Here is a 27,665-nt window from a genome sequence, read left to right as displayed (position 1 = left end):
TCATTCAGGCATGAGTCACCTATTCACAAGCATGTTTCCAAAAATAAATCCTATTTACCAGAATTTAATTCCACATGCTCGGGAGAAAATGTGTCCTTAAAAACAAAACAGCGGGACAAAAGGCGTGTTAGAAAACCAACCCAGAGCAAACACGCACCGGAGCCTCCAGCCTGCAGGTCCCCGTGTCCCGTACGACGGCGCTGAGGCTGGAAGCGTTTCAGATGCGCCAATGAAGACGGTCGGACCCTGTCACACCAACCCCTGCCAAGGTCACCGGAGCGCTGCCGCCCAACAGGAAGGATCCGGAATATTCTTGGCAACGCGCGCTTTGCAGAAATACTCAGTATATTGCAGTTGTTAGAGAGAGCAGAGCGAGCGCCAAGTAATCCCAGAAAATGCAGCGTTAACTAGAGGGTTCAAACCACAAAGCTGTTGATGGGGAATGTTAAAAATGTCAGCGTGGCTGAAAAACACTCGCCAGTGGTGAATGTCAAGTAGCGAGCTACTGTTCAGCAGATGCAATAAAAACCCGTAAGGGTACTTGGGTAATGGGACCAACAGTACAGTTGTTGATACAAATTATATCCAGAAAGCAAAGAAATAAATGGATAAATAAATAAATAATGCGAAAATGGAACCAGTTCAAACTTCTTTTATAGTAATAGTCTCCAGTTGAGCATAATCACCAAAGCTATAGTGATAAGATTGCCAAAACTAGACAAACATCTGTGAGATGAATTCATCTCGGAGGGGAAGCCAACAGCTTGTTATCATTAAAGAGGCAATGCTCTCTCTGCGTTTGAACTGCAGGCGCCTTGTTACTGCGTGTGCCGCGGCAATTGCACCAGATGTTGGCAGCTATCTTCAGATGGATGACAAGCACCTGCTGTTGGGGAAATTAAATGCTCGTCGGCCTCCTATCCTTCAGGGGAGGGTGGGAGTGGTGACGGCTGACCCTCCGAAATAAACCTATTTATGCAAAGTGACAGTAAGTGCTGCTTTGCCAAGCAGGGAAGCAGAGTGGAAATGCATTGGATCTCTTCCATCGCCCCCGGTGAAATCTGCTCCCACCCTCCCAGTCCTGACAATTAACACGGCACCAGTCTGAACTCGCTAAACTGCTCATCGGAGGAATAGAGCGAGCAGAGGGACCTGCTCCCGAAAAGTCACCGCTCGCTCAGCGCTGTTCCCCAAAAGGCAGCACGGCTGCAGTGGGGTCCTGCTGCACCCCTGGACCCGCCAACAGCCCCGCACCTTCACCTGCACCCAGAACCCTGTGTAACGCCAGCAGAACCCGTGTAACGCCAGCAGAACCCCACGCATCGCCAGCGAGACCCCATGTAACAAACACCAGCAGAACCCCACACATCGCCGGCGGGACCCCGCGCGCACGCGCGTTTGCTCAGATTCACCATCCCTGGCCAGGGACAGGGCTGAGTGTCACCTCACTCCCACCACCAGCCGGTGGCCCCTGAAGGTCCCTCGGCGGTTCCTTTCAGACCAGCCTCTCTGAGGATCAGGAGCAGCAGAAAAGGGCACGATGGGCTCCCCAACTCATTTTAAGAAAAGAAAACACATAGCAGCCTCTTCTCTGACAGACTTGCTAGCGTTTGCAACCTGCTGTGAAAAACTGAAAAATGGGAACTCCTTTTATATCAGCGATCGTTTCTTTATATGTCCAATCCTCCTCCTTTTTCAAACTTCCACAGTGATGACATTATAGCAAAGAGGCACACGCTGGGACGTGTTCTGCCAGCAGGACCCAGCAGAGCTCACACCACTGTTTCAACCACATTTTGCCCTGGACAGTAAGTTGAAAACACTGTTAACCCCTGTTCAGCCCAGACCCCTTACAAACAAGATGATGTTTGTTTGATCTAAACTGGCCACATGCATTCTAGGTGTCCTTCAGATTAAGCAGCAGTTAATCCTCAGTTCTTCTTAGATTATCTTAACTGGCTCTTCATTTGAGCTACTTTGCCCTTGTCCCCGTTTCTGAAGCTGTATTTATAAACACGCACACACCTCTGTCCCCAGTGCCGGGTACCAGACGGTCATCGACGGCACCAACGTGCCCTGCTCGGCTGCCACTCGCCTTTAACAGCGCATGCACAGGTGTGGTTTTCCCCAGAAAACACAATACTAAGCTCCTCTAACAGAGATACACACGTGTGAGACGGACGTCAGATCAACTTCATATTCTAGCTCTGCAGAATCAGCACGTTTAATTAAACTGGTGGTACTTCAATATTGTGCATGTGAACAAAGCTCCATCGTTCCAGCTCAAGGACTGACTGAAAATCACCTTGTTGATTTTTGGCACCCTAATGGAAAACCATGAACAGAAAAGGACAAGCACACAAACAAAATCGCTTGCCAGCACCAGCCCTCTGCACCGCCAGCTGAATGGGTACGAGGGACCCGCTGCGGCCACTCATTCCCACGTGAACAGGCGTTATCACACCTCCTTCCTCTCACATGTGCTTTTTCCCCACATTCGGAACCATTTCTATGAAGTTCCTCAGGGATACTCTTCCCCCAGCTGTTTTGTCCCCAGACACTGCCCTGACTAATGACTGATTGCATGTGGGCTCTTGATACGCTGCTGGGTCGCCCATGGTCACCAAGCTCAGGATCGACACCGCTCCCCGATCTCACTGTGAGACACAATATAGGGCACCAGCCACAAAAGAAAGAAACAGAAAGCTACAGCAGAGTTCTGTTAAATACATTTTAAACAAAGGATGCTCGAGCTGTGGCTGGGGACACCCAGACCAGCTCCGGTGCTGCCGCGGGTGGTTTCTCCAGCGCTGGAGGCTGTGATGTGAGCGTTGGCATTTTACATCTCCCACGCTCTTCAGAGCCCACGCGGTAGGAGAGGCCGGGAAACGCGAGGCCAGATAAAGCAGCCGGCCCGGAGTCGGCAGCAGGCGGGGGGCACAGGGGAAACAGGAGACAGGTGCTCGGGGCCCTGGCCCCACCACAAGGCCCCGGTCTCACGGGGTTATGGCACGGCAGCACCAGAGCTTCCTCGCCATTTCAGCAACCGGACTAGAAAAGGAAATAAAACTGTCCTTCAAACTTCTGCTGAGTCCTGATACAGCCTTCACGCCCACAAATCCTGCCTTACCATTTCCCCTTTTCATAAAATCTAGGTAGAAACCACCATCTAATTTATAACAAAACCACTTCCACAAAGCGTGTGTCTATTACAGACCACCTAAAACTGACTTCCTGTGTACAGCTTTGCACTGACAGAATGAACACACTGACTTCTATTTAAGCAACGATCGGGTTTCTCGGTTTGTTAAAAAAAGAAAAGAGCGTATGTGGGAGGGAGAAGAAATAATAAAAAGCGCTTTGGGCCATGAGAGACCACGATCTCCCTGACCCCTCTGCCACACGCCAGAGCAAAAGTTTAAAGGAATATTCATTATCCCCTGGAATATCATGGACGCAACATCCAGGCCCCGCAGCCCGGGGTCTGCACCGTCCGAACTCACCACAACCTGCAAACAGTGACACACCCACCCACTGCTCGTTCTGTTTTAAGGAGGTGCAATGATTCCAATCAAGTAACTTCTCCCAAGGTACATGCAGGTAACTCAGAAGAAAGAATATCATGAGCTAAAAGCTACTTAACCCCAGGCTGGGAGCTCAAATCGCCTTGGACGGGACCAGCGAGGCTGGCAGCAGCTATAACACAGAAAATGCCAACACATTCTCTGTTCTACCGCATGTTACACATGTTCAGGAACTCCGGCTAGTACAGACTAGAATGTAAATAAGAGTCCAAATCTGTCCCTTCATTTCATAAAACGTAACCAATTCGCAAACACCAAATCTGGAAATACAGTGCTGAAGAACGTGAAAGGCTAACAGCTCATCAAATCAAAAAATGACCTTTCTGCAAAGCAAATACTTTAAGAATAGACCATCCGTGTATCTATTGACTGTTAAATCTACATATCAATGTCCCACAGAGGTAACAATACCATTCAAACTGCATGCCAAGTCTAAATTAACTAAGCTTTCACTTTCACACAAGCACAATTCCTTGTACCTCCTGACTCCGGCCTTAGCACCAGCTCGGCACAGACCTCCAAATCCCCCCAAACCAACCCATGGCGAGAAAACCACCTTTTCTCATGCTAAGATCGCTATTGTAATACCATCTTCAGAGGCCACACTCGGGTCTCAGGGAGAAGTAAACCACTGGAGTGCTTAATGCTGCAGGGGCAGTTAACTCGCTCCCTCCCGGCCGGCCCTGCCAAGCAAGGAGGAGTGCACGCTCTCTTTTCTCAATTTACATTTTCGCGGTTGTCAGAAAGCGCGTAGGAAGCAAGTTACGTAAAGCACCCGAATCCTGGGCCCGGATGGCACCTCCTCCCCTGCCCTGCACAGCTCCTCGCACAACCGGACGGGCTTTTGTCTACTGCTCGCAAAAGATCCTCTGCAAAGGTTGAACCGGTCAGTATTTGCGCTGCTGTCTGTGTTGCGATGTACAACACTGCACAACCAAAGAAGGGAATTCTCCTTCTCGTGTTTTGCTGCTTTCAGCTTTGCTTTCCTGGCCCGGCTGTGCTGGTTGGACCCGCTCTCCCCTCACTGAACTGCCCTGCAAAACAAACCACGGCTACCGCAGGAGACGGGAAAATCACAACCTTCCAAAAGCTCAGCTGTCGCACAGAAAACCCATCATCAGAAAGTGGATATTGCTCTGCCACTGTCTGCTTTGCATCTCGCAGGAAATAACAAGTGACTGTACAAAACGTTTTGCATCCAGAGAACTAATTCAGAAATCCTGGCTTGTTTCAAGACTTCCAAGCCTTGAAAGCCATTCCTGAGAAAACAACATATTCCGAGCAAAGCTGAACCGCCTGCCATTCGTCTGAGGGCCCTGTGGCGAGCCAGAACAGAAAGCAAAATTAATGCACGCTGGTCTGTTCCAATTTCATCTGAAAATTGGAAATATAAAGCAAATGCCACAGCCCCTTCCCTAAAAAAGTCACTTGAGATTGCTGTGAAAGAAACCAAACACCAAACCAAACCCAAATGCAGAGCCAACGCTCTTGAAGTAAAACAACTGGGCCACCAAGACCAGCACAGTTTGGAATAACAATATATGAAAATATTGTTTGTCCACTAAGCTATTTCACAAATCTCCTTTCAAAATCACCATTCTTTTCCAAAAAAGTATTAATTTAAATGTATTCTCTCCCATGCAAGAAAACATGTTTTTTTCTACAAGAACAGTTATGAAGGAGCTGATCTAACAGCTCAAGCCAAGCAAGAGGTGCCTTTAGCAGAACCTGCTCCACGTGCTGGACACGAGCGGGGAGGACACAGGAGCCTTGTCTTTCAAACGACTGTTCCCAACAAGACTAATTACGGTGTTTTCAGTAAGAAGATTTTTACTCAGAATTCTGTTTTGATAATTGGGTCAGAAAGCGTACCTGGAGCCTGACCACATTAACGTACCAATTAACGATCGCACGCAACCGTTTGGCGTCCATCAGCTCATCTCCCTGCACCCACAGCACCAGAGCAGCCCGGCGGCAAAGCGGAAAGGGTTAAAATGGCACGGAAAGGGTTAAAATGGCACAGAAAGGGTTAAAATGGCACAGAAAGGGTTAAAATGGCACTTCAACCAGCCAGGCCTGGCTCCAGCCCAGGAGGGACATGGGAACCAGGGCAGCTGAGTTATAAAGGCCTCATTGTAGCAGCCCACTGGATTGGAAATGACTTGTAGGCCTAATGAAACAAAACTTTGGCAGTAAAACAGAATGAAAGGAATGAGACAATAAAAGAGAGGAACAAAGGGAGCAGAGTTGTTTCAGCTTAGGAAAATAAGCTCACTTTGTTGTTGGGAAAAGCCAAAGCCGATTAGGATAAACCAATGACTAGGCATAAGTCTTCCAAACTAATTACACAGTTCACCATGTGAAGTATAATTGCAAGTTACAAAATAAGGACTACACTACTTTCACAGGAGCTCCATACAGGGAGCATTACCTAGTAAAAAAACGAATCCTAAGTCCTTATCATCAGCTGCTTGCAGCTTAAAAGCTGCAGAACACGCATGTCCCGAGAGAACTGCAATTCATCAGCGCGTGGGGCCTTCTGCCGCCGGTCACGGCGCTCCAGGTCAGCCTTTAAGACACTGTCGCTGCTTTTTTCCCCTTTTTTAAATGATACCTGAAGCCTCAAATGCTCCAGCACGTCCTCACCTGGGCCACCACGCCTCCCCGGGAGCCCCCGATAACCACGGGGTGCGGGCTGCGCGCCGCCAGCTCTGCGCACTCAGCAATCAGCAGATGCTCATCGTGCCCCTTCGTGCTCCTCTGTCGAGCCCCTTGGTTGCACTCAGGTGATTTCTCCCCATCTTCCCAGCACCTCACAGCAACAAGGGCGCCCGTCTCCGCAAAATGAAAGCTGGGACTCTTACAGATTTCACAATCAAAGTCTCAGGAGTTATCATTACCACGTATTTTGGTGCTCTACGAGGCAGGCATTTTCATCGGTGAAGTCAGGGAAGACAGTTTATTAAAGCAATTTTCTTTTTATTGGAGTAAAAGGTTCCGGCATGTACTCTTCCAAAAGCTGCAGTTCAAATTCAACACTTTAGGCCCTTTGCTGCCAACTCCAGCTGAAGGAGCGAGTCGGCCCGGCCCAGAGCTGGTAGCTGTTCCAGCCACGTCGTGTATTTTGAGTTACCAAAACAACCCTCCCTGGTTGCAAAGCTCTTCTCTGCAGCAAGTACAAACAGGATTTCAGGAATCACAGCAGTAGGTAAGCCATTTTTTCCACACCAATAAATAAGCTCAGCATTTCAAAGAGCAAGTCACCTGAGATGCTCTTATCAAATACGGGCGGCTCCTCTACACGTTCATTATGTAATGCAATTTTCTTTATTTCAAGAGAACACTAAGCAAACGCAAACCTTGCCAATGGATCACGTTCGCATGGCAGTGGCTTGAGCGGAGAGCGGCGCTGGGGTGCACAGAGCTGCCACCAGCCCGGCCACGCCGAACTCGCAGTGGGAGCGAGTCAAGGGAAGGTGGGGAAGCAGAATGGAGGAGGAGAAGGTCCCCCAGAGCCAAATCTGAACGCAGCATCCCACCCGCTGTGCTGTGTTAACGAGTCTTCTAATTTAGCTGCACCACAAGGCCCCATTTCCTAGGGTCATTAACGAGCTCCGCATCTTCTCACAACCAGAGCCCTGGGGAGAATCGTCTCAAAACACCCCACGAACCAACGCGTGTCAGCCGACAGCCAGCAAGGAGCCGCAGAGAGAGCCGCGATGCCTGCGTGCCAGGTCGAGGGACGGTGACACAGCCGGGAGGCCTCTCGCCAGATCACCAGTGTCTCCAAGCTCGCCGCCTCCTCACGGGCTGGAACAGGGAAGCGTCAAACAGGGATGCGACCGAGTCCGGCGGGACACCCCAGCCCCGCTGCAGGGAACGCCGCCCAGCCTCCAGCACAACGCCTGCCACTATTCCCAGTGCCTTCATCTTTCAGCCTTCAAATCAAGACACTTGAAAAAAAATACGTGATTTTCCAAAAGGAAGGCCTTTGGGAAGCCAGAGCTCTTTCAGGCTGTCTCAAGAAAGGCAGAAGCAGAACCGAAGCGTCCCAAGTCACTAGTCACTACTGAAAAACACAGCCTGGTCATCTGCGTTCTCAGGGACTGTAAAATCACGAGCATGAAACTACCAGATGGTGAAATTAAAAAGACTATATTAAGACAACATCCAGACAATATGCAAAATACTTATATTGAAACTATTATTAACTACAAAAATACAGGTTAGAGGAGTTCTGCAATTAGAAGTAACTACAGAAGAAACATCCAAAAGCTCATGTAAGCCTTTAATAAAAGGCTCAGCAGGCTGTAAACATCCTGCTGGAATCAAAGATTATTATTGAAAATAAAATGAATGGTTTGCAAAACAACCATCAATCCAGAACAGGAACCATTTATAAACTCCCCTCCTCGGCCCTCAACAAAATATTGCGTGGCCAAGGCTTTCCAAGGCAGATAAAAGAAACAAACTAAGTACAAGGAACGGGAGCAGCTTTCGTCCGGACAGCGTGCTGCGGCCCCAGCGCAATCCCGCGCTGAACCGGGAGGAGACGCGTTCCAGAAGAGGGGCTGGAGCTGCACGGGGCAGCGGGGACAGGGGAGGTGGCACCAGCGGCTGCTCTCGGAGCAGACTTCGCGATCCTGGCCCCTCGCGGGGCCCCTGGCCGAGCACCACGGACTACGGGAAGCTCCACGGACATCAGTGACACCAAACTCCAGCTCGCCAGAGCCTGGCCTGGGGGGTCGAGCTGTTCCCTCACTGGAAAGCCTGTCCTGGCAAGGTTCGGCTTTCCTTCCTTGCATAAACTTTTATTTAAAAATGGCAGGATTCTACATATATTTCCACAGGATCTTGCATAAAGATTTTTTAACAAGAAATTAAATGGATATCCTAGTGACTTCCATATCATTCTTGCTATTCACGTGGCTCCTTCAGGCATTTTCACAACTTAACGAGCTCTCTGCAATACGTCTCTCTGCTCCTTTGGCCACTGCTGAACAGAAGGCTGATTTTATGGAGCAGACAACTGTGTCATCATTCAGCTAAGGGTCAAATTCTTCCTGAACGTACACGAATTCACCTCCCGATGGTTATCTTTGCTTTAATGCAGGTAAAAGGTGTTGGCAATAACGTACACATATACATGCAACAAACAAAAGGAATTCCAGAAGCTTCGAGGCATTACACTGAAAGGCAAGCAGCGCGGCGCTCCGAGCGCAGGCCTCGCCGCGCTCGCTTTCAAAACATACTTTAAAAATAAAGGGAGAAAAAAAACTAATTCAAAATATGCACTGCTCACTTGGGCAGGAACTTACCTTGCCAAACTGCTCAAAGTATTGCTTTACGTCTTCCACTACTGTGTTAGCTGATAATCCACCTACAAATATTTTCTTTGTTCTCGTGACCATCTGTAAGAAATTACAAGACAAGCACACGGTTTAACCAGATTACTTCAAACAGTATGTGGAAAAGAGAAATATTCTGCAGATGCCATCCCTAGCCCAGTTAATGAGAATATTTCTTTACAAAAGCAATTCAGATTCTATTTGATTAGATACTGCTTTTTTCCCTTGTCTTGTTTTGGTTTGATTTGAGAATCGCCGAGTCAAGGCACTCAACTCAATAACAACTCTAGCCCCTGGATATTTTTTTTTAATAAATGATTTTTATTGTGTTTCTCAATGCAAATATAACTGAAAAAGGAGTCCGGGTGTCATATCCTCACAGCTACTGTCTCAAAAAGAAGCGCCGCCTTCCCCCCAAAGACGGAGTGCATGCTCTTTGCCAGACAAGAGCTAATTACATCTAACTGCAGCGATGGTTTATGAAGTTTCCATGGGTCAGTTTAAAAGGCACTTGCAGAGTCACTTTAAAAACAATCAAACGACGAGAGACAGCGAGAGGTCCCGATGCTGCTCATGGCGTCACTGCCCATGGGGTGGATGGGGCCCCCCAGGAGTCCCCACGGCCCTGGGTTTGGTCCAGACAAGGTGATGGGTGACACTGGCCTCCCCACAGAGACAACGCGTCCTCCAGACCCGCCATCCAGGACCTGTTATCCAGGACCTGTTATCCAGGACCTGCCACCCAGACCCTGCCGTCCAGACCCTGTTATCCAGGACCCGCCATCCAGGACCCGCCGGCTGTGACGAGCTGACCCAACACAAAGCTCAGAGCAGCCCCAGGTTCTCTCAGCACAGCACAAATCAAACACCACCCACATCTGCGCTGCCATCCAAACCCAGCAGGGCAGCCGTTTCCCTCGATCCGCCCGGCCATGCTCTACAGAGCCTCACCTGACTTATTTAAGTTAGGAAGGAGAGAGAAAAAAACCAAAAAATCGCAGTGTAAAAATTCAATTATTTTTTCCTGCTGCAATCTCAGGCTCCAAAATTGAAGCCCAAGCATATATTTTTCTGTAGAAAATTGTCATTTACAAATAAAGAATTGGCTAAAGCCGACTTGTAACTAAAGGATTTTGCAGGGCTGTCAAGGGCCCTCCGCCTGCCAGGATCTGATTTAAGATGAGGCCGAGCTTCTGTTGTCACACAAAAGAGGGAGGAAAGCAATTATTCTAAAGCAGTATTTGAAATTATCATCATTTTTATATTTGACCAAGAAAGAAATAAAAGGAGAGCTACTTCTTTTAGAAGCAAGATTGAATGTTAAGGGAAAAAAAAAAAGAGACTACTTTGTTTCAATAGCTTCAGTCAAGGCAAATATTGGTAATGACAAGCAAATTCACAACATTTTAATGCCCAGAGATGTGTTGCGAGCTCGGAAATGGCTTCAGAAATCAGCTCTTCGGTACAAAAGTGAAGCACAAAATTAAGTCTGCTCTTACAATCCGCGTGTTCTGAGGGGACGGTTCCACAGCTCTGAGGGGACGGCTCCCCCAGGCTCTGAGGGGACGGCTCCCCCAGGCTCTGAGGGGACGGTTCCACAGCTCTGAGGGGACGGCTCCCCCAGGCTCTGAGGGGACGGCTCCCCCGGCTCTGAGGGGACGGCTCCCCCAGGCTCTGAGGGGACGGTTCCACAGCTCTGAGGGGACGGCTCCCCAGTTCTGAGGGGACGGCTCCCCCAGGCTCTGAGGGGACGGCTCCCCCAGGCTCTGAGGGGACGGCTCCCCCAGGCTCTGAGGGGACGGCTCCCCCACCCCCTTGTTGCTTCTGCCCTCAGCCCATGTGGGCCCAGCGGCTCCTCCGGCCCAGCCGCCGCGGACCCTCCCAGCCCCACCGCACCAGCGTGTCCCCAGCCCCATCCCCTGTGTCCCCTGCATCCCCAGCCCTGTCCCCCGCATCCCCAGCCCCTGTCCCCTGCGTCCTCAGCCCCCAGCAGCCCAGGCCACAGCGCAGGTTTGACGCCGCCTGTCCCCACAAGCCCCGGTCGTGCTGCGGAGGGACGAGGCTGCTGCCCGTCACCGGCTGCCCCAGGAGAGCCCCAGCAGACAACAAATCTGCTGTTTGTGCTGGAAACAGCCATTTCTTCCTCAAACACGAACACCAGGCGAGGTGCTGCACTGGCTGACTTGTCTATACTGGTGCGGCCTCACCGATTTTCAGTTATTAGATAACTGCGGTGGGACACGGACCAGCTGGAAACAAAACCTCCAGCTCCTGCTCTAACCTGCAAACCCTCTCGTGAGCCAAGCGGATGAGTTACCAGGCAAGACCCGGGCAGGGTCAAAGCCCAACAACGCTGTGGTCCCCTCGGCACAGTCTGCCAGCCCAGAGCGGACACTCAAAGCTCTGCAAACGCATCAGCCAAACAGGATGGAGTGCCCACAACACGTTAAAAAATATAAGTATTCACTGCCTCAGGGTTTTACCATACCAAGGTAACCCGCTGCGTATCAGCCCCTGAATCACCAGTGAAAAAGATCTTAAAGCACATCAGATTGCCAGGACCAGGCACAGGCACATTCACACACGAGCTCTGAGAAAACTGATGTTAACCCGAAAGTCCCCAAACCCCTGGTTGCCCAGGGCTGCGATGGCGCGGGAGGAGAACACCCTGCGGGAGGAGAACACCCCGCGGGGCACAGAACACCCTGCGGGAGGAGAACACCCCGCGGGGCACCGAACACCCTGCGGGAGGAGAACACCCCGCGGGGCACCGAACACCCTGCGGGAGGAGAACACCCCGTGGGGCACCGAACACCCTGTGGGAGGAGAACACCCCGCGGGGCACCGCTCTGTAGAGCTGAGAAAACACCCATTGTAATTATTTTTTTATTATAACAAAAAGCCCAATATGAAGTGATTTGTGTGAATCAATCACAACTCCATGTTGTATGAATGACTCCAAGAGGTCGAGGTCACTCAGAAACCACAATACCTGCAGCTTCACGGCTTTGGTTTAAATTTGCAGTATAATACATCTATCATTCAGTACTGCAGGGCTCTCCAAAACGCAGCTACTAAATGTTTTTGGAGCTGTTGTTACTGGAGGCGTCTGCCTCCCTGCAGAAGGAATTGATGGGACGGTTAGATCTAAGGCTGGTTCTAAAGTCCGTTAATTGTAAGTACCTGCGGAATTGCTTTGTTTGTACATTGTGCCAGTGTTGCAGTTAATCAAAACACGTGTGACTACTACTGCAAAGAGTCATTCAAGGTTACAGCCTCTTTATTGGCTTGGCTTTTGGTATTTTGGAAAATACATTCGCCTTTGTGTTCTGAAACCAAGCAAACACTCCGGGCGGTGCAGAAGCGCGAAAAAACCACCCTGCTTTAGCACGGCAGGTCTGCTGCTTTTAGGCCACTTCTTGCAAGGTTAAGGTTGTGATTAAATCAGTTTGGGGCATACAAGGTAAATCTTCTCTAAGCAACAGGCTGAAGATTCAGCAGCTGGAAATACAAGTCTCATCCCACTCAAAAACATCACTGCACCATGTGGGCTAAGCACAAGTGACCCGGGTAAGACGCAGGAACTGCAGTTTTGCAAAGTCAGAGTGTCTGGTTCAGTGTCCGGTTCAGTGTCCATTAATACCTCTGCCTACTCGCGTACCAGCTCTGCGCTTCGCTTTCCTGGTGGGCTCCCCACCCCGAAACCTTCTTGTTATTATGACTATTAGGAACAAATACAGGTGGTTTTAAGCTGATGAAACATTTCGCAGAATTCCCAGAATCTCAAGCAACAAGTACTCACCCCTCTTTCCAGAGCCAAGCCCAGTCTGTCTCCAACACAGGAGCTGCAGCCCCTCTTTTGCTGTTCTCCCCCCACTCCAGCACAGAGCTCCTGGCTCAGGAGGCGACGCGGCTGGGCAGGAGGGGTGCTCACCCACAGCCAGCACTGACAGGATGCTCAGCGTGTCGCTACCAGGTCCTGTTGCAAATTAAATCTGCGTGCTTGGAAACTGGGCTCCCCAAAGGTGCGGGTGCAGTCGGAAGTGACCCGGGCAAGTGCGGACGGCGGCGGCAGGAGCAGCGGGATGCTCCGCACACCAGCACCTCTTTGCTGGGAACGGGACGGCCTGGCCCGGGGCAGCGGCTCAGGTGCCCGGGGCCTCCTCTGTGGAACCCACCGAGGCTTCGCATCCTCAACTCCTCCATACTGTGCAAGCGAACTGCAGTACTAATAGTGAGTCTACCATTGTAAATTGCCAAAATTAGCATTAATTTCAGATTAAACTAATTATGCATATATAACTGTTTTCCAGAGCGCTCTCCTCTGCCCCGTCCAACAGCGTGCACGCGTGGGTGTGTGCGTACTCCGGCCTGCTCACCTCATCTGCACTTTGGCATTTCATCATTTCTAATGTATCCGCCTTCTAAATAGGTTTATAATTGGAAAAATCATCTTTGGTATATATCCTGAACTGCATTTTATACCCCATTGTGTTGTACATTCAAACTACAGCATTACCTCTAATTAAAAACAACAATAACTCATGTAATGGGGAAGTGATCTTGTTAACTGAATTGCCAGGCTTCTTTGGCAGAGCACAAACCATAAGCAACAATTCTCCAGGTTTTTTTTTTGCCTCCGGGATCCTCATAGCAAGTTCCAAAACGCTATTAAGAACCGCAGTGAAACACGATGCGAAGCCCACGCTGAGAAAGGAGCGTTTCCCAGAGCTGGGACCATCGGCTGGTACATATGAGACTCTCCAGCCCACACCGGCAAGAGGAGCTCAGTCCTGTGCACAGGCAGCATGGCTTCGTGTGCCACGCACAGCGTGCTTAGGTATTCAAACTAGGATTTCAGCAAGACTTACACGGTGCAAATAGCTTGTGCCCGACCCTGCGTAAGCTCATGTCATCCCATGAGCACTGACCGGAGCCACAGGCAGGTCTGCAGCAACCAGCGGGCTCTTTAATCCGAACAAGCAGCACAGATTCCCAGCGGGGTAAATCGCTTCCCTTGATTTCTGTGGAAAATACAGATGGATTGTATTCTCCCAATCCACTCATAAACGAAGCTGATAACTTAGACCCTGCTACACTGCGAGTTTTTGGCTGTCTTTGGTTTCGCTGTTAACTTTGGGAGGGTCAGTTTTGGCTGCTGTTTTCTCTTCCTCCCTCGATGACTGCGCTATCGGCAGGAGGCAGAACACACAAATGATTTGTACATGCCAGATGAATTGGCAGCAATAGCCAAAGCCATCCTCGGCCTAACACAAGCAAGTGTGGCCGGGTCCAGCAGAGCCCTCCTGCCCGCCTCCCTGTCCTGCCCTGCAGCTCAGCCCATGCAGGAGGTTCTGCTGCCCGGGCGGGGGCCCCCGCAGCCCCGGCACAGAAAGGCGGGCGCGTGCCCCGCCACGAGGAGCTCCCTTCGTGGAGATCCAAGCTCCTCAAAATCAGCCCCAGCTGTGAGAGCTCAGCGGTTTTTTTTGAGCAAAATCTGCCTTCAAGCTTCATATCTAAAGATACAGTCAAATTCACCAGAGCCAGACTTCACACCCTCCGGAGAACAGGAATAGATCACAGCCCCCCAGCCTGGCTAGAACCAGTTCTATCACATCCCTTAGGGCTGCTCCCTCCTCCTGTGCTCATTAACTCTTTGGTGCGCTCCAGAAACAAAGCACAGAGGCAGCGAGAAGGGAGCAGAGAGAAAGACCTATTTAAATCCTCCCGGTTGCTTTGGCTTCTCCTGCACAGTATGGTAAGGAAGGTAACCCTAAATATCCCCTGAGCACAGACAGCTCATCTAACATGCCTGATTACCATGCAGCAGTGCTTAAAAACTGCATTGTTTAAATGAAGATGATGAATTTTTAAAGGAATGCATCTCAGGACCACAAACAGAGATCGCCGCCCAACACAACTACATACCAGGGGCGGGATCTTTGCAATGCCCATGTAATGCAGGGACAAAGGTCCCAGTGGGACGCAATTAAGACTCTGCTCCTAAATCTACAGGCTACTGGCAAAACTTGACATTGTACAGAGAGAGACAGAGAGCGATGGCGTTCTGCCCGGGGACCTCCCATTCAAAGCCATGGCAGCAACAGTTGATGGGAACGCAGCGTTAACCGGCCACTACAACGTTCATCAATTCCTTGGTTAATGTTGCACTGTCTTCTGGAAACAGTGTGTGCCAAATCCAAACTGCGGGCAGGGAGCCTGTGTCCCGCGCAGGACGTGTCCCCAGGGCACGGCCACGGTCGACGTGCACCGAGGGCCCATGGGTGAACTGGGGCGTAAAGTGGGTCCAGGTGGGAAACGAGGCTCAGCAGCTTCCCAAAGCATCCCAGTCCTCTTTTCTTACAAAAAGGAGGAGGAAGGAGTGTATCTGGAGGCTCAGCACAGAGTTTAACAAATTCCAACAGCGCAGTCCCATTTGGAGACGAAGAGAAGCGCACACCCTGTAGGAGTTTACAAAATTCACTCAGATCCCAACACCGAGGTCGCTGCAAGGAGAAGTCTATAGCCTCTGCAGTGCAGAACGCACACACGACTTAAATACCTCTAAGTTAATATCAACTAATTTTTCATTCTAACCCTGTCAAATCAGCGATGAGAGCTCTCTGTTCAGATTCTAGATAACGTTCTGCTAAAACAAGAAAAATTCACAGCGAAGGAAATGTGTAAAGCAATTTACCTCCCTCCCAACACACTCCAGATGATTTCTCTGAAAAGAACAAATGGAAAACTTTAACCCTTAGCCTTGATTAATTTCATCTACATAATCTAGACGCACATGGCAATCAGTTACTGATGAGCAGTTTTACTTCATCTGCTGAGTCAAGCCCATGTCTCTGCAACACGCCGCTCGCATTTCACCGGGGGATCTTTTCCTCTGATGCGAGACCACTGAAATCGCGCAAAACGTTCAGAATTGCTTACTACTGCTCTTGAAATACTTTCACGAGTTTAAGAAACGCCACGTCTTCTCGGATCCCGTCCCGCAGCGGTGGGTGTGCGGCAGGAACGGCAGCACCCAGGGCAGACACGGAACCACCGGCCACGGAGAGAGCGAGAGTTGTCGCTCTAAAGCAGAGCAAATAACCCTTAAGGAGGAATCAAAGGGCCCCGAGGAGCAGCACGGAGGAGGAAGAGGGGAAGCAAGACGAGAAACACCGGCACTTGTTCCGAAGGCGGGAGCACCGCGCAGCTCGCGGCCCGGGGGGATGTTTGCTCACCCACCGACCACGGGGCAGGTCAGCCGGGTCTCCATAGGGCTGATGTACCAAAGAGTCTGGGGAGGAACCTGCTGGGGACCGCACAGCTTGGCACGTAACACCATTGAACTCGCAGCGTTTGGAGAAGGCTCATTAGGTTGAGTACGTTGCACCATCGAGCGCTACGTCCCTTGATTTCCACGAAATGAAGAACAAAAATATATCCCCACAGCTCAATGGAGCCCGTGAGGCTTCACTCATTAAATGTCTAACCCGCTGAAAGGCTGATTTGAAGATGCTGGAACAGTGCAAGACGTCGTTACTGACATTATTGTTATTAAAGGAAGAATAAAAAAATATTATTCCTAGCTCGGAAGGTCAGAGCAGACCACCACGCCACAGATAAATCAGCCACGGTCTCCAAAAAGAGACATTATTTCTCCTTTACTCCAACATCTTAATGTGCATGACTTTTCTTGTGCTGGAAATATATTTCTATAAATCCTCCTCTGCAGAAAGCTTTGCTTGCAGAAGGGGAAAAGTAGCAGATAAAATACTACCCATCAAAATGAACTCAAGTCTCTAGTAACATAACTAAATGTGTAATGTTACAGATGTTTTATGGCCAGGATGTCGGATCCATTTAGATCATTTTTACAAACCCAGCAAGAAATATCTCCCTGATGCTGGAAACCACGCTAACAGGTCTCGGACCAATTGTTTATCTGAACAAAGATGCCGCTGGGGAACAACAGGAACCACCGACCAAAGCTTGGCGGGCTCGTTTCTCAGCCTTGCACCGGCGAGACGGGAGCCAGAGGAGGACGGCGCGCCGAGGGGAGAGCACTGCACGCCGAGGGCTGTCCCTCCGCACGAGGGAACGAGATCCGGCTCCAGCCAAGGAAAACCAAAGAAAAACGAGGGATCGCTCAATCTGCCTCGAACTCCACGTGGCCGCTGTTGTACAACGGCAGCACAATCAATATGGCTCACCTGCTCACAGCACGTTAACCCCAGAGCTGAGGAACTAACGCACTTTGTCACCGCCCTTCGACCACTGTTCCCAACCCAAGCAGGTCGCAGGTTTGCACAACCGCACGTCCGGCGAGACCAGGCGCGGGCACGCGGTGGAACCCCCGGCACCGCGGCACAGCTGGCACCGCCACGGGGCAGCATGGACCCACATCGTCCCCACCCCACGCCCAGGTGCACACACAGGGATCAGCGGTGCCGCGCACACAGGGATCAGCGGTGCCGCGCACACAGGGATCAGCGGTGCCGCGCACACACACAGGGATCAGCGGTGCCGCGCACACACACAGGGATCAGCGGTGCCGCGCACACACACAGGGATCAGCGGTGCCGCGCACACACACAGGGATCAGCGGTGCCGCGCGCACACAGGGATCAGCGGTGCCGCGCACACAGGGATCAGCGGTGCCGCGCACACACACAGGGATCAGCGGTGCCGCGCACACACACAGGGATCAGCGGTGCCGCGCACACACACAGGGATCAGCGGTGCCGCGCACACACACAGGGATCAGTGGTGCCGCGCACACACACAGGGATCAGCGGTGCCGGCTCACTCTGACTGACGGGCAGTTTTACTTCCAGAGCCCATTAGCAAGTGGTAACCAACACTGAGAGATTTATTACCCAGAATGATAACTGCCTCATGCTGCTTTGTTTGTTAATTGTCACTAGCTCTGCCTTCAGAAGGGTAGGAGCCTAATAAATCAGTTATCTCCAGGAAGAATTTATTCAAAGCTGTTAACATTGTAAACTCGAGTACTTGGCAAGAGATTCTGCAAAAACGGATGTGTTTATACATTGGCATTTGGATGGCAGAACACACAGTGTGACTCAGCACCCAGACGCTAATGAGACCATCTCTAAGCAAGACCTTGGTGGGCTGAGACTGACTTCTGTCCACCAGAACAAGCCACCTTTCATTCCTCAGCTCCCCGTGGGCTGTGCCAGCACCGGCACCGGGCAGCACTGGGCTTTGCTTACGGCGCATCCTCTCCCCACAGCAGCTCGGGGTGCTTCCACAAACAAGAGAGAACTAAGCCCGGCCCAACTCCAGGCACAGCACCCAAGCTCAGGGACCCTCAGCCCCCGACACTGCCGAGCTCGGTGCTACTGACCAGGTCACAACCGCGGTACGACTGACGCTCAGGACGGTTCCACCACAGCTCCCTGTGCACAGTGAGGATTTGGGGGAAGGAAATGTGGGACACGAAGCGGCGGCTCCAGAAGAGGCAGAGCGCCAGCAGCCCGCACCGGAGCTCGCGCGGCCTCCCTGCCCCGCGCACGCAGACCAGGTGGACACATCAGCAACCGCCCCAGCCCGCCCGACCCGCTCTCGCTCCACACGCTCACCGGTGACATCAGCTGGAATGAACCCCCTGCAAACCACAACATCGACACCCCCGGGATTTACAGTGATTTACAGTACATAAATGAGCCGTCCAGACCGAATTAATGCATGGGAAATGTTTTCCTTTCACATGGAGGCTACCAGCATGAAAATAAGGAGGCCATCCCAGCTGCACCCACAGCCACGGGAAGCTGAGAATAAAGTCAGGACCAATTCCCTCCTGTCCTCCGCGAGAACTTACAGCCCCGACACAACAGCCCCGAGCTCAGGGCAGCCAGACACCTTTCTTGCCTCTTTTCGATAGCAATTTGCTGCCCATTTTTATGAACCGCAGTCTGCCAGTCTTTCCAGCTCCAGAGTTCTGCCCTGCAGGCACATACACTGTGGCGAGGGTGTGATGGATCTTCTCCGGGAAGAACGGGAGAGGAGAAAGCAAAGGGGTTGAAGGTTTGAAAATGTCAGGTTATACATTCAGCTCGAGTTCAGCAATCCTTCATCCATTGTTAAATCACAGACCACACGCTGAGAGTTAAAGACTGATATAGGACTCCAGGGACTAATCGAGGAACCATTTCAGCTTCTAACTGTGCTCTAACCAGGCACTTAGGATGCAAAGCACAAGTTTGTGATTCTATTGTACACTGCATCAAAATGACTTTTTGATACATTTCTGCAAATAACTAATAAGGAAAAAACCGCCATCGCCCTGGTGTTTAACATAATTCTTCCCTCTGTCCCCATCCTTATATTCACATTTGTGACAAACAGCCGCTGTCTTCAATTAGGTCTACTTGATGCACACATGAAGCCCCCAAAATATGAAAGAGTTTTTATGCAACACCAGATTATCTAATGTGCGCATATTTTGCAAAAGAGCACCTTTAAAATACCTAGTCACAGAGAAGGGAAGAAAAAAGGCATTCCATTCAGTGAGAGAGAAAGGAATAAAAACCCACATAAAAGCTGCAAGAAAGAAACTGAATGCGTTTTTATATTAAGCAATCAAGTGCTGTCACACATTGAAAACACAAAGCACTGAAGTTTAAGTGGGCACACTAAGGGCCTTGCCATGGGACACACTTCCCGGCAGCACAGAAAGCGCTCCCTTATCGCCGCGGCGCAGCGAGAGGCGGCATCGCTGCCTATTTAACAAACCCAGAGAAATAACTTCTCCTGACAGCCTGACAGCTGACATTCTTAACCGAAAAAGCTGGGTGCCAAGAATTATCAGGCCTGGCTTTTCTCTCCCTGATAGATGACAGAGCAAAAAACAACAACGGCCACACACATCTCATAAATCACAACTTTTATTGAATGCCTCGCCACATAATAGCAACAGTCACACTGAATAAAGACGCTTTTCAGTGCTCATCTGTAAAATACAGGGGGAGAATAGGGATCATTTCTAGCACTAACAGCCTGTCCCAGATAGAGCAGGTATTAATATCAGTGCTGTTGTTATTTCTTATGGAGTTACCTGAAGAGTCCGGAGGGTTTTTTAAATATTTCATTGTTTTTTTAAAGAAGCACAAAAGAACGCAGACAAGAAAAACAGAAACTAAGTGCCCGAGGGACGGGGTGGAAGGGAAGACCAAAAGCTCGGAATAGGTAAACCGACCAAGTCCTGTTGCTGACGGTAACGTCTGCACCGAGAATCAAACCCGGCCCTCGGGGACACCAGCACTTGTTGCAGAACTGCCCCACGGGCCTGGGTTCTTCTCGCTGAAGCACGAGGAACCTGCCTCCGGCCTTTCGGGAACGGAGGAGAGGGGTGAGGAGAGCACCCGTGCATGCCAATGAGGAGAAGGCAAAGGTGGCAGCCCCAATCGAGGCAAATTAGCATCATCTCCCAAGCCAATTAACTGGGAGGAAGATTGAAATGACAGTGAAAGGAGGGGGACTGCAGATGAATACGAGATGGACCAGGAGAGGGGGGAAGGAAAAGAGAACTTCCTAAAATAGCAACCTTATCTGACAGGCCCTGACTGAAGCGAGCGGCCCCAGAGCAGCGTCCCGCGGCAGCCCCGGGCCCGGCTGCCCCTCGGCCAGCGCCCCACACAAAATGACAGCCTTCAGAGTACATGCTGTGGGAGAGTAACAGCAAGAGAAAATCCCGTAACGTTTTGAAGAAAACAAACAGGAAGAGGATGATTAACTCGCACCGAGGCTGAGCACGTGGTTCAGCAACAGGACGCTCCCTCCACGAGCTCCTATCTAAACCCTTCGCGTCCTTTTCCAATAGAACACACGCTGGAACGTTCATGGCAAGAGGATTGTGCTTCGCGGCCAGCTGAACCAAAGAGCATTGGATTTGTTGAGTCACCTACGACTGGTTCCGTTAAGCTAATCATAATAAAGATATTATTTTCTCCTTTTATCTGAAATGGTGAAATATCAATAGCACCGTTCACCTGAACAGTCAAACTTCACTTTCTGATTTCAAGAAAATCCTAAAAATGCATTTTAATCTCCCTTATAACACAAAGTTTGTAATATAATCTTTCCAGCACATAAGCCAAAGAAAGCAGAGGGGCACTTGTATATTAAATCAATTACCAAAACTTCCCTTCACGCAAGCTAATTAACATTTCACGTGATCCATACCAATAACACGATAGCGGATCACAGCTGGTGTTTTCAAAATCAAATCACAAAATAAAAACACAAAGAGGATCTCGGTCTGCAACCCTAACGAGACAAAAATAGACACCCGGCTCACACTGAAATTCAATTCAGTGCAAGTTTGACACCCAACTCCTTTGAAACTTGAGCCGTGGGCGTCATTTTGAGCGGCTCAGCCCCAGAGCAGAGTCTGCAACTCCAGGACCCACGGCCGGTTCACACGCGGCTCTGCACCCCAGGGGTCCCCAGGGTTGTGTCCTTCTTGTACCGGTGTTGGAGCGGCTGTAACACACACAAGCGCTTAACTGGAAGTGAAATCCTGATGGGAGAGTCTGCCCAAGGCTTTGCAGGAACAAGCACCAGCTCAGGCAGCAGATCACGGGGGGTCCCCGGGGTTCTCCTCGGCGCTGTGCCCACAGCAGCACGTCCCTTGCACACCTGGCACGCTGGCTGAACCCCCATGTCGCGTATTACAGCACCACGAGATCAATCAGGCTCATAGAGAGGTGACACGGTTACTGTGACGGGAGGAAAGGCCGGGTCCCAGGTGGCCGCGACAAAGGGCCGGTGCTCGCGGATCAGCGACGGGGCAGCCGGGCAGCCCCTCGCTCTGGCACCAGGACAGGAGACGCCGAGTGGCACCGGCATCGCCGCGGCCCGTTTCCACAGCTCACCAGTGCTCCCCAGCATGGAAACCTCAACCTTGACAGGGTCAGCTCCGCACCACTGCCTCGTGCAAGCCCGAGATGAGCACCTGGCTTCAGCCGCGCCTGCCAGGCTGCAAGAGCGAGCACAGGGAACCGCTTGTTTGGTTCTCCTGCACCCCAACCGGGACACCGAACCAGTTCCGTGTTCTCCGAACCAGAGGCCCTGACCTCGGATTTTATGAAATGCAAAACCCTTTCTGTGTCTGCTTCCAACATCACCTTTTTTGAGAAAACAGCCTGAGCGTATGTTCCTGAGGCTTTTGCCCAAACGGTGGGTGGGTGTTAGGCTAAACTTCTAATGCAAGATGGCAACCACATATGCCTGAATACCTCAGGTGAGGTTTGGCTCGTTCGTTTTGTCAGGTTCAGGATTAATAGCACTAAGCCACCACCAAAATTAATGAAACAACTTCCAGGCTGAATGTGAGCCGAGATGCCCGAGCGAGCTCGTTTCCCCTGCACCGGTGCCTGGTCTGACCGCGGCACAGCGCCTCCCCGCGCCCGCCCCGGCGCCCACGCTGCTCTCCAGCCGCACGGCCCGAACGATCCAGGCGAGGGATGAAGATCTGCAGGGGAGACGCTGTGAAAGTGCTTTTATTGCTCTCGGAAGGGTAAGGAGGCGAAGGGAGGGGGTGGGGACTTTGTTTCCAATATCCATCTGCTCCTGCTGCTGTTCTGCATGTAAAATCACACTTCCGAATTGGTGACATCCTGCCTGGTTGCTGTGGAAATAGCTGTGCCGTCACCGGCGAGGCCAGCGCCTCCACTTGGGGAAGGAGCAGCAACAAAGATAATGTGCTCACTTAAGTGTTGCTCTAAAGAACCAATCAGCCAACCAGCCCAGAGAAGGGGAAAAAATTAGGAGAGAAAACGACGACCAGAGCAGATTTGCCTCTAAACCAAATGTTTTCTAAGTTTCCTAGGAAGGCATTAGCATTTCTTTAATTTCCATTGGTGTTTTTTCTTTGTTCCATTAAACACTGCAAAATCCACCATTAATGAAAACTCAAAACCGTCTCTGTTCACTAAGCATGGAGCCATAAACATCAGCATGGATTGTATTATTTCTAATCTGCTTCATGGGAAGGAGACATATATTTGTGTAAAGTGCTGCATCATTCTTTCTGTCCAAGGGCCCCATTACCACACTGTACTTATTTGCAAGTCAAATCATGATGCCACTATTTGAATACATTTTCAAACCTCAAAAAGCCAAGCCGGTAGCTTAGGCCGTGCCCAGCTAAGTCAGCGTGACAGGCCCAGCGCCGGTGCCTGTGCTCATCGGCTGCTCGGATATATTTAGGCACGGGAGGGCAGGCAGGGGGAAGGGAGCAGGCGAGTCACTGAATTCACTGCTATTAGTAACCAAAAATAACAAGCACCCACTCAGCTGCATCACTCGGAACGATTCAGCTCCATCATGTAGAATGCGGCTAATGGAGAGTTTACCAGCAGAAGGGCAATGCCAAAAAGGACACATAACACACTCGGAGGGGCAATTAGGGAAGCTGTGCCCTGGGTTTACAACATGTATAATGAAATGCTCGCTTCCCTCGTGCATTCGCCCTCTAAAATTGCCTAAATAAAGAAAAAAGTAAAAGTTTGGAAAGCAAATTTTTTTTCTCAAGAGAGGAAAGAATACCGTGTATAGATTTAGACTACACGTATCTATTATGTAGTCTGATGCCCTTTCCGTCTCAACTCCCGTCCTTGTTCAGACGCTCGCTGTGAGAGGGAAGCGCCACTCTCCAGCTCAAAGGACAACACGCCAAGTGTGTTTGAAGAGCCGGATTCAATCTTTCCTGCCCCTCCTCTGAAGTGCTGTGCTGAACCTCGGCGAGCGAGCTGTATTTACACACGGAAATCAGAAACACACAGAGACGGAACATCCCTGATATATCTTCAGTTTCCAAAGAGGGAGAGCGGGGTCTGCCTGCTTTCCTGAGCTCTCCAGGCACCCGGGACGTCTCCGGCGGGACCCGGAGATGCGCTCACAACGTGGTGGGGAACCCTCACCACACCAAGCAAGGGGGCGAACGCAAAACTAGCCCAGAACGCTCCCAAAAGACACGCAATACATGTGAGTGACAGCGGCCACAAGACACGGTTCCCCCGCGATGGGCGGCCTCGCGCTGCAAAGGGCTGGCACGGGAGGGTACGGGGCTCCGAAGGATTTGTGGCTGCTGGTAGCGAGGGCCGGAGGGACAGAAGCTTCAGGGTGCGGACAGGCAGGCTGGACGCTTGGAAAGCCGAGCGCGGTGCCTGCCGGCCCAGCACCGCGAGCTGGAGCCACCCCAAACCCCGCCCGGTCCCTCCCCAGCACACCCAGGAAAACCTGCACCGCCTCCCCGCTCCACACTAAAGCAAATCCAAACACACAGCCCAGCTCGGCGTGTTTCCACAACAGCGACGCAGCCTTCAAACCTTAAGGTTTTGTTTAAGAAAAGAGAACCTTTAAATGTAAGCGGAATCAGGCACCAGAACCTTAATTTATCAATTAGACGCCATCTGTGGCTTGTGTTCTTTGAAATAATTGTTGAATTTGACAATGCGCTGCTGCTTTATAAAGTTTCTGCCAGCCTTGCTGCCATTTAATTAAATTTCTGCACTTAACTTTGATTGCACTGGAAGCACTGCTGGTTTCTGCCGATCGGGTCCCTCAGCCACCTGCTGGGTAGAACTAACCATGTTTCCACAGCCACAGCAAAAATAGATATATATTTATTTTTAGTCTTTGTCTTTTTTCAGTCTTCACCCAAAGAGAAAATATCATCATAGACCCCCAATGATCAAGTGTGCTAGAGCCGCAACACCCGCCGTGGAAAGCGGCAACTCCATGTCTCCCAACAACAGCCAGACACTTCCCTCTTTGTCTCCACTATGAGACGAGTGTCAGGGCATGACGGCTTAATGCGCTGCGTTTTGCTTAAACAAAACGAGCTTCCTGTGCCGCCTCATTATATTTGTGTACATATCTTGTATTTATATCTGGAGATAAAGGCAAACACACTAGCAATTTACATACATAAATATTGCACAGACAAATAAAGATCAAGCTGTCATTCTCTCTTTAACCCGCAGCACAGTTTGGGAAACACAACTTCAATAATGTCAAACTAGCAGAATGAAGAGTCCTGAGAGCCGACAGGTACCTGAGAGCCCGCGAGCACCCGCCCGTTCTCCAGCTCACTGCTGTGTCCTTTTCCCCCCTCATTGCTTATTGTTGGACCAACGGGAGGGATCGAACACAGGAACCGAGGCAGGTGGCAACACGGGTTCTCCTCCCACTCTTCCGACTTAGAATCAGACAAGTGTTTCCTCACCCCCGATGAAAGAGTTCATGCTAAATTAATGCATACTAGATATTTTTAAACCTTTCACTGTACGTGTTTTGAAAGTACAAAAATAAATTTTAGCTATTAAAAAAAACGAGATTTAAGGGCAGAAGAAGTTCCAAGTCAGTAAGAAAAGCCCGAGTTTATGTCAGGCCCACGATTCGGGGGGTTCTAACGGCTGCTGGGCTGCGCTGGGGCCACCGAGAGCCGGGCATTGCCGCTTTTTCATTATTCTAATAACGCTTCACAGAAGGTTATGAACTATTTATTAGCAACCTGTGGGGCTGACTAGCACTGCTCCAAGAAAAACACTAATTTAGGCAGTTTCCTAAAGAGTCTATTCTACAACCGGAGAGGCTGGAATAACTCCTTCAAGCCAATATAAGGCATGATGGGCTTTATGATGCATTTTATAGAAAGTTGCAATTGCATAATTAAGTCTCCACCCCGATGAAGAGCGGGCAGCTGAGGAAGCGCTGAGCCGGCTCCGCGGGACGCAGGACAGGGCTGCGAACCGGAGCTGCAGTGACCGTGGTGGGCAGGGCGCGGACCATGAGGACTACGGCAGAGATGCATTTTCTCTTCTACAGGGCTGAGACCATCCTGGATCTCTACACGTACATATATATTTACCCAACCCTACTCTTCTCTCCAGCTTCATGGCACCAACGGCTTTTATCAACCCCAGCAGTGACAAGAGCTGTCCTAGGGAAACATCTCGTTTCCACGACCACAATCTGAATTAATCTGCTATTTTTAACAGTCTGCTCTGGCCCACGTCAGCACAAGACCACAGCATTCCTTCAAGAAACGAGCACCCAAAGCAGCTCATGGCCAGGACTGGGCGGCGGCACCAGTTCCGCCTCTCAAAGCCCAGGCCTGCTCCGCAGCCCTGCGACACGGCAGGCTCTGTTCTGGCTGCGTCAGCACCGCGTCCCGGGCAGCGCCGGAGCCTGCGGAGGTGTCGGGGCCGGTTACAGCACAAGGAGGTACAGGAGAAGAAGAGACACTTTCCTTGGTCTTTGGTTCTGCCCTAAATGAACTTTTAATATTGAACAGAATGTCACATTTGCTTCTCCGCATAATCTAAAAATTTCTCCTTACGAAGAAGCAATAAGGAAGGCTTTTAAAAATTAAAAAGACCTGAAAACCACACAAGGCTGTATTTTCATGGCTATAAGAAAGCATTTAAAATGTAGAGTTAAAAAGGTGTTTCAAGTGTTTCCATCAAAGGAAGGCAAAAATGGAAGAAAAATAGGTTTTTTTTAATTGTCCTTTTTCTTTACAACCAGCCTGACGAGTCAGAGCACGCAGAGACCCTTTCGCTGCTGCGAGGAGCCTGCAGCTCACCCGGCCAGCACCGCACCGCGCTGCTCGCTGAGCCCACGCGCCTGCTGGCCCCCGCAGCCCCGCACCTGCACACCATCCAGCATCCAGCGCGCCATCCAGCCATCCAGCACACCACCCAGCACGCCATCCAGCACACATTCCCCCATCGCAAGCGCCCTCCTAACCCAGGGTGGGGTGATTCACATGGGGGGTTTCACTGCAAACCTGCGGAGCCTTCGGTGAACCTGCTCGTGCAACACGGTCTGCGAGAGGAAAACCCGCTCCTTGGGTTGCGAGCAGAGGTCAGTCCCGGGCAGCACCTGTCTGCAACTCTTCACTAATAATAATCATCATCATACAACCAAGCATTTTGGTAAGGGAACCGTCGCAGAGCTCTCAGGGACGGGAGCATCTCTGTGCCACCACCATCTGCAGCCCTCACCACACATTCAAAATTTCATCTGACATCTCTTTGCAGTCTCATTGTATTTTTATGTCCATTTCCTAGCTGCACTAATTAAGAGCGTTTGGAAGCACAATCAGCGTATTTGCTGTTCCCCAGGTCAGCACACGGCCCGGCAGCAGCCAGGGCGCTCGGGGAGGACGCCGAGGGCAGCACCCACGGCCACTCGGGGATTGTTAGAGCTTTGCATCCTGCACAACCACGTTAGAGCAGAAACCCCGTTCCAGCAGGCGCAGAACTAAGGCCTGGACACCACTGCAGGGGGTTCCCCGCTCGCCTGTGGTTTTTATGCACGCTGACCCACAACAAGATGCAGTCACGTCAATGCAGCCCTACTACAAAAATGACAATAGATCCTCAAAGTTGACAGGACTCCCCTGTCTGCCAGCGAGTAGCTGGGAAAGAGCAGACTGGAATTTATTCATCTCCTCCCAATAGCTTTCCCCCTCCAGTCTTGATTTTGCTAGAAAAGGCAGAGCACTGATCAGCACCACCTGATACCCGGGAAGGTGCAGATTTGCAACAAGCCAAAGCGCTGGGCTCCACCAGAACCCCTGAGCCGGCGTGGGCACCGGCTGCCGCGCAGCAGCTCCTGGAGACGTCATGTTTGCTGAAGGCCGGAACACCAAATGCCACGTCGTGCTGCTACTCAACAGTGCCCTGGAGCGTTTCTTCCA

The 27,665-nt window shown here is 50.8% G+C and overlaps 1 protein-coding gene across 29 annotated transcripts in view; it reads right to left on the bottom strand.

The window, feature by feature from the left end:
• MSI2 (musashi RNA binding protein 2) overlaps positions 1-27,665 on the bottom strand; it is a 192,326-nt gene that overhangs the window by 115,440 nt on the left and 49,221 nt on the right. For 28 of the 29 annotated variants that reach the window (XR_010467322.1, XR_010467316.1, XR_010467317.1 and 25 more), the window contains one exon: positions 8,903-8,995. The exons of the other annotated variant lie outside the window; for it this stretch is intronic. Coding sequence is in view for 20 of the 28 variants with exons in the window: in XM_065036674.1 (XP_064892746.1) it covers positions 8,903-8,995 (93 nt within the window). In the remaining 8 variants the exon portion in view is untranslated. The remainder of the gene's footprint in view (positions 1-8,902; positions 8,996-27,665) is intronic. 29 annotated transcript variants of the gene reach the window in all.

This window comes from Columba livia, chromosome 20, assembly GCF_036013475.1.
Source record: "Columba livia isolate bColLiv1 breed racing homer chromosome 20, bColLiv1.pat.W.v2, whole genome shotgun sequence".
Classification (NCBI taxonomy): domain Eukaryota; kingdom Metazoa; phylum Chordata; class Aves; order Columbiformes; family Columbidae; genus Columba; species Columba livia.
This window is presented reverse-complemented; position numbering and strand designations above follow the sequence as displayed.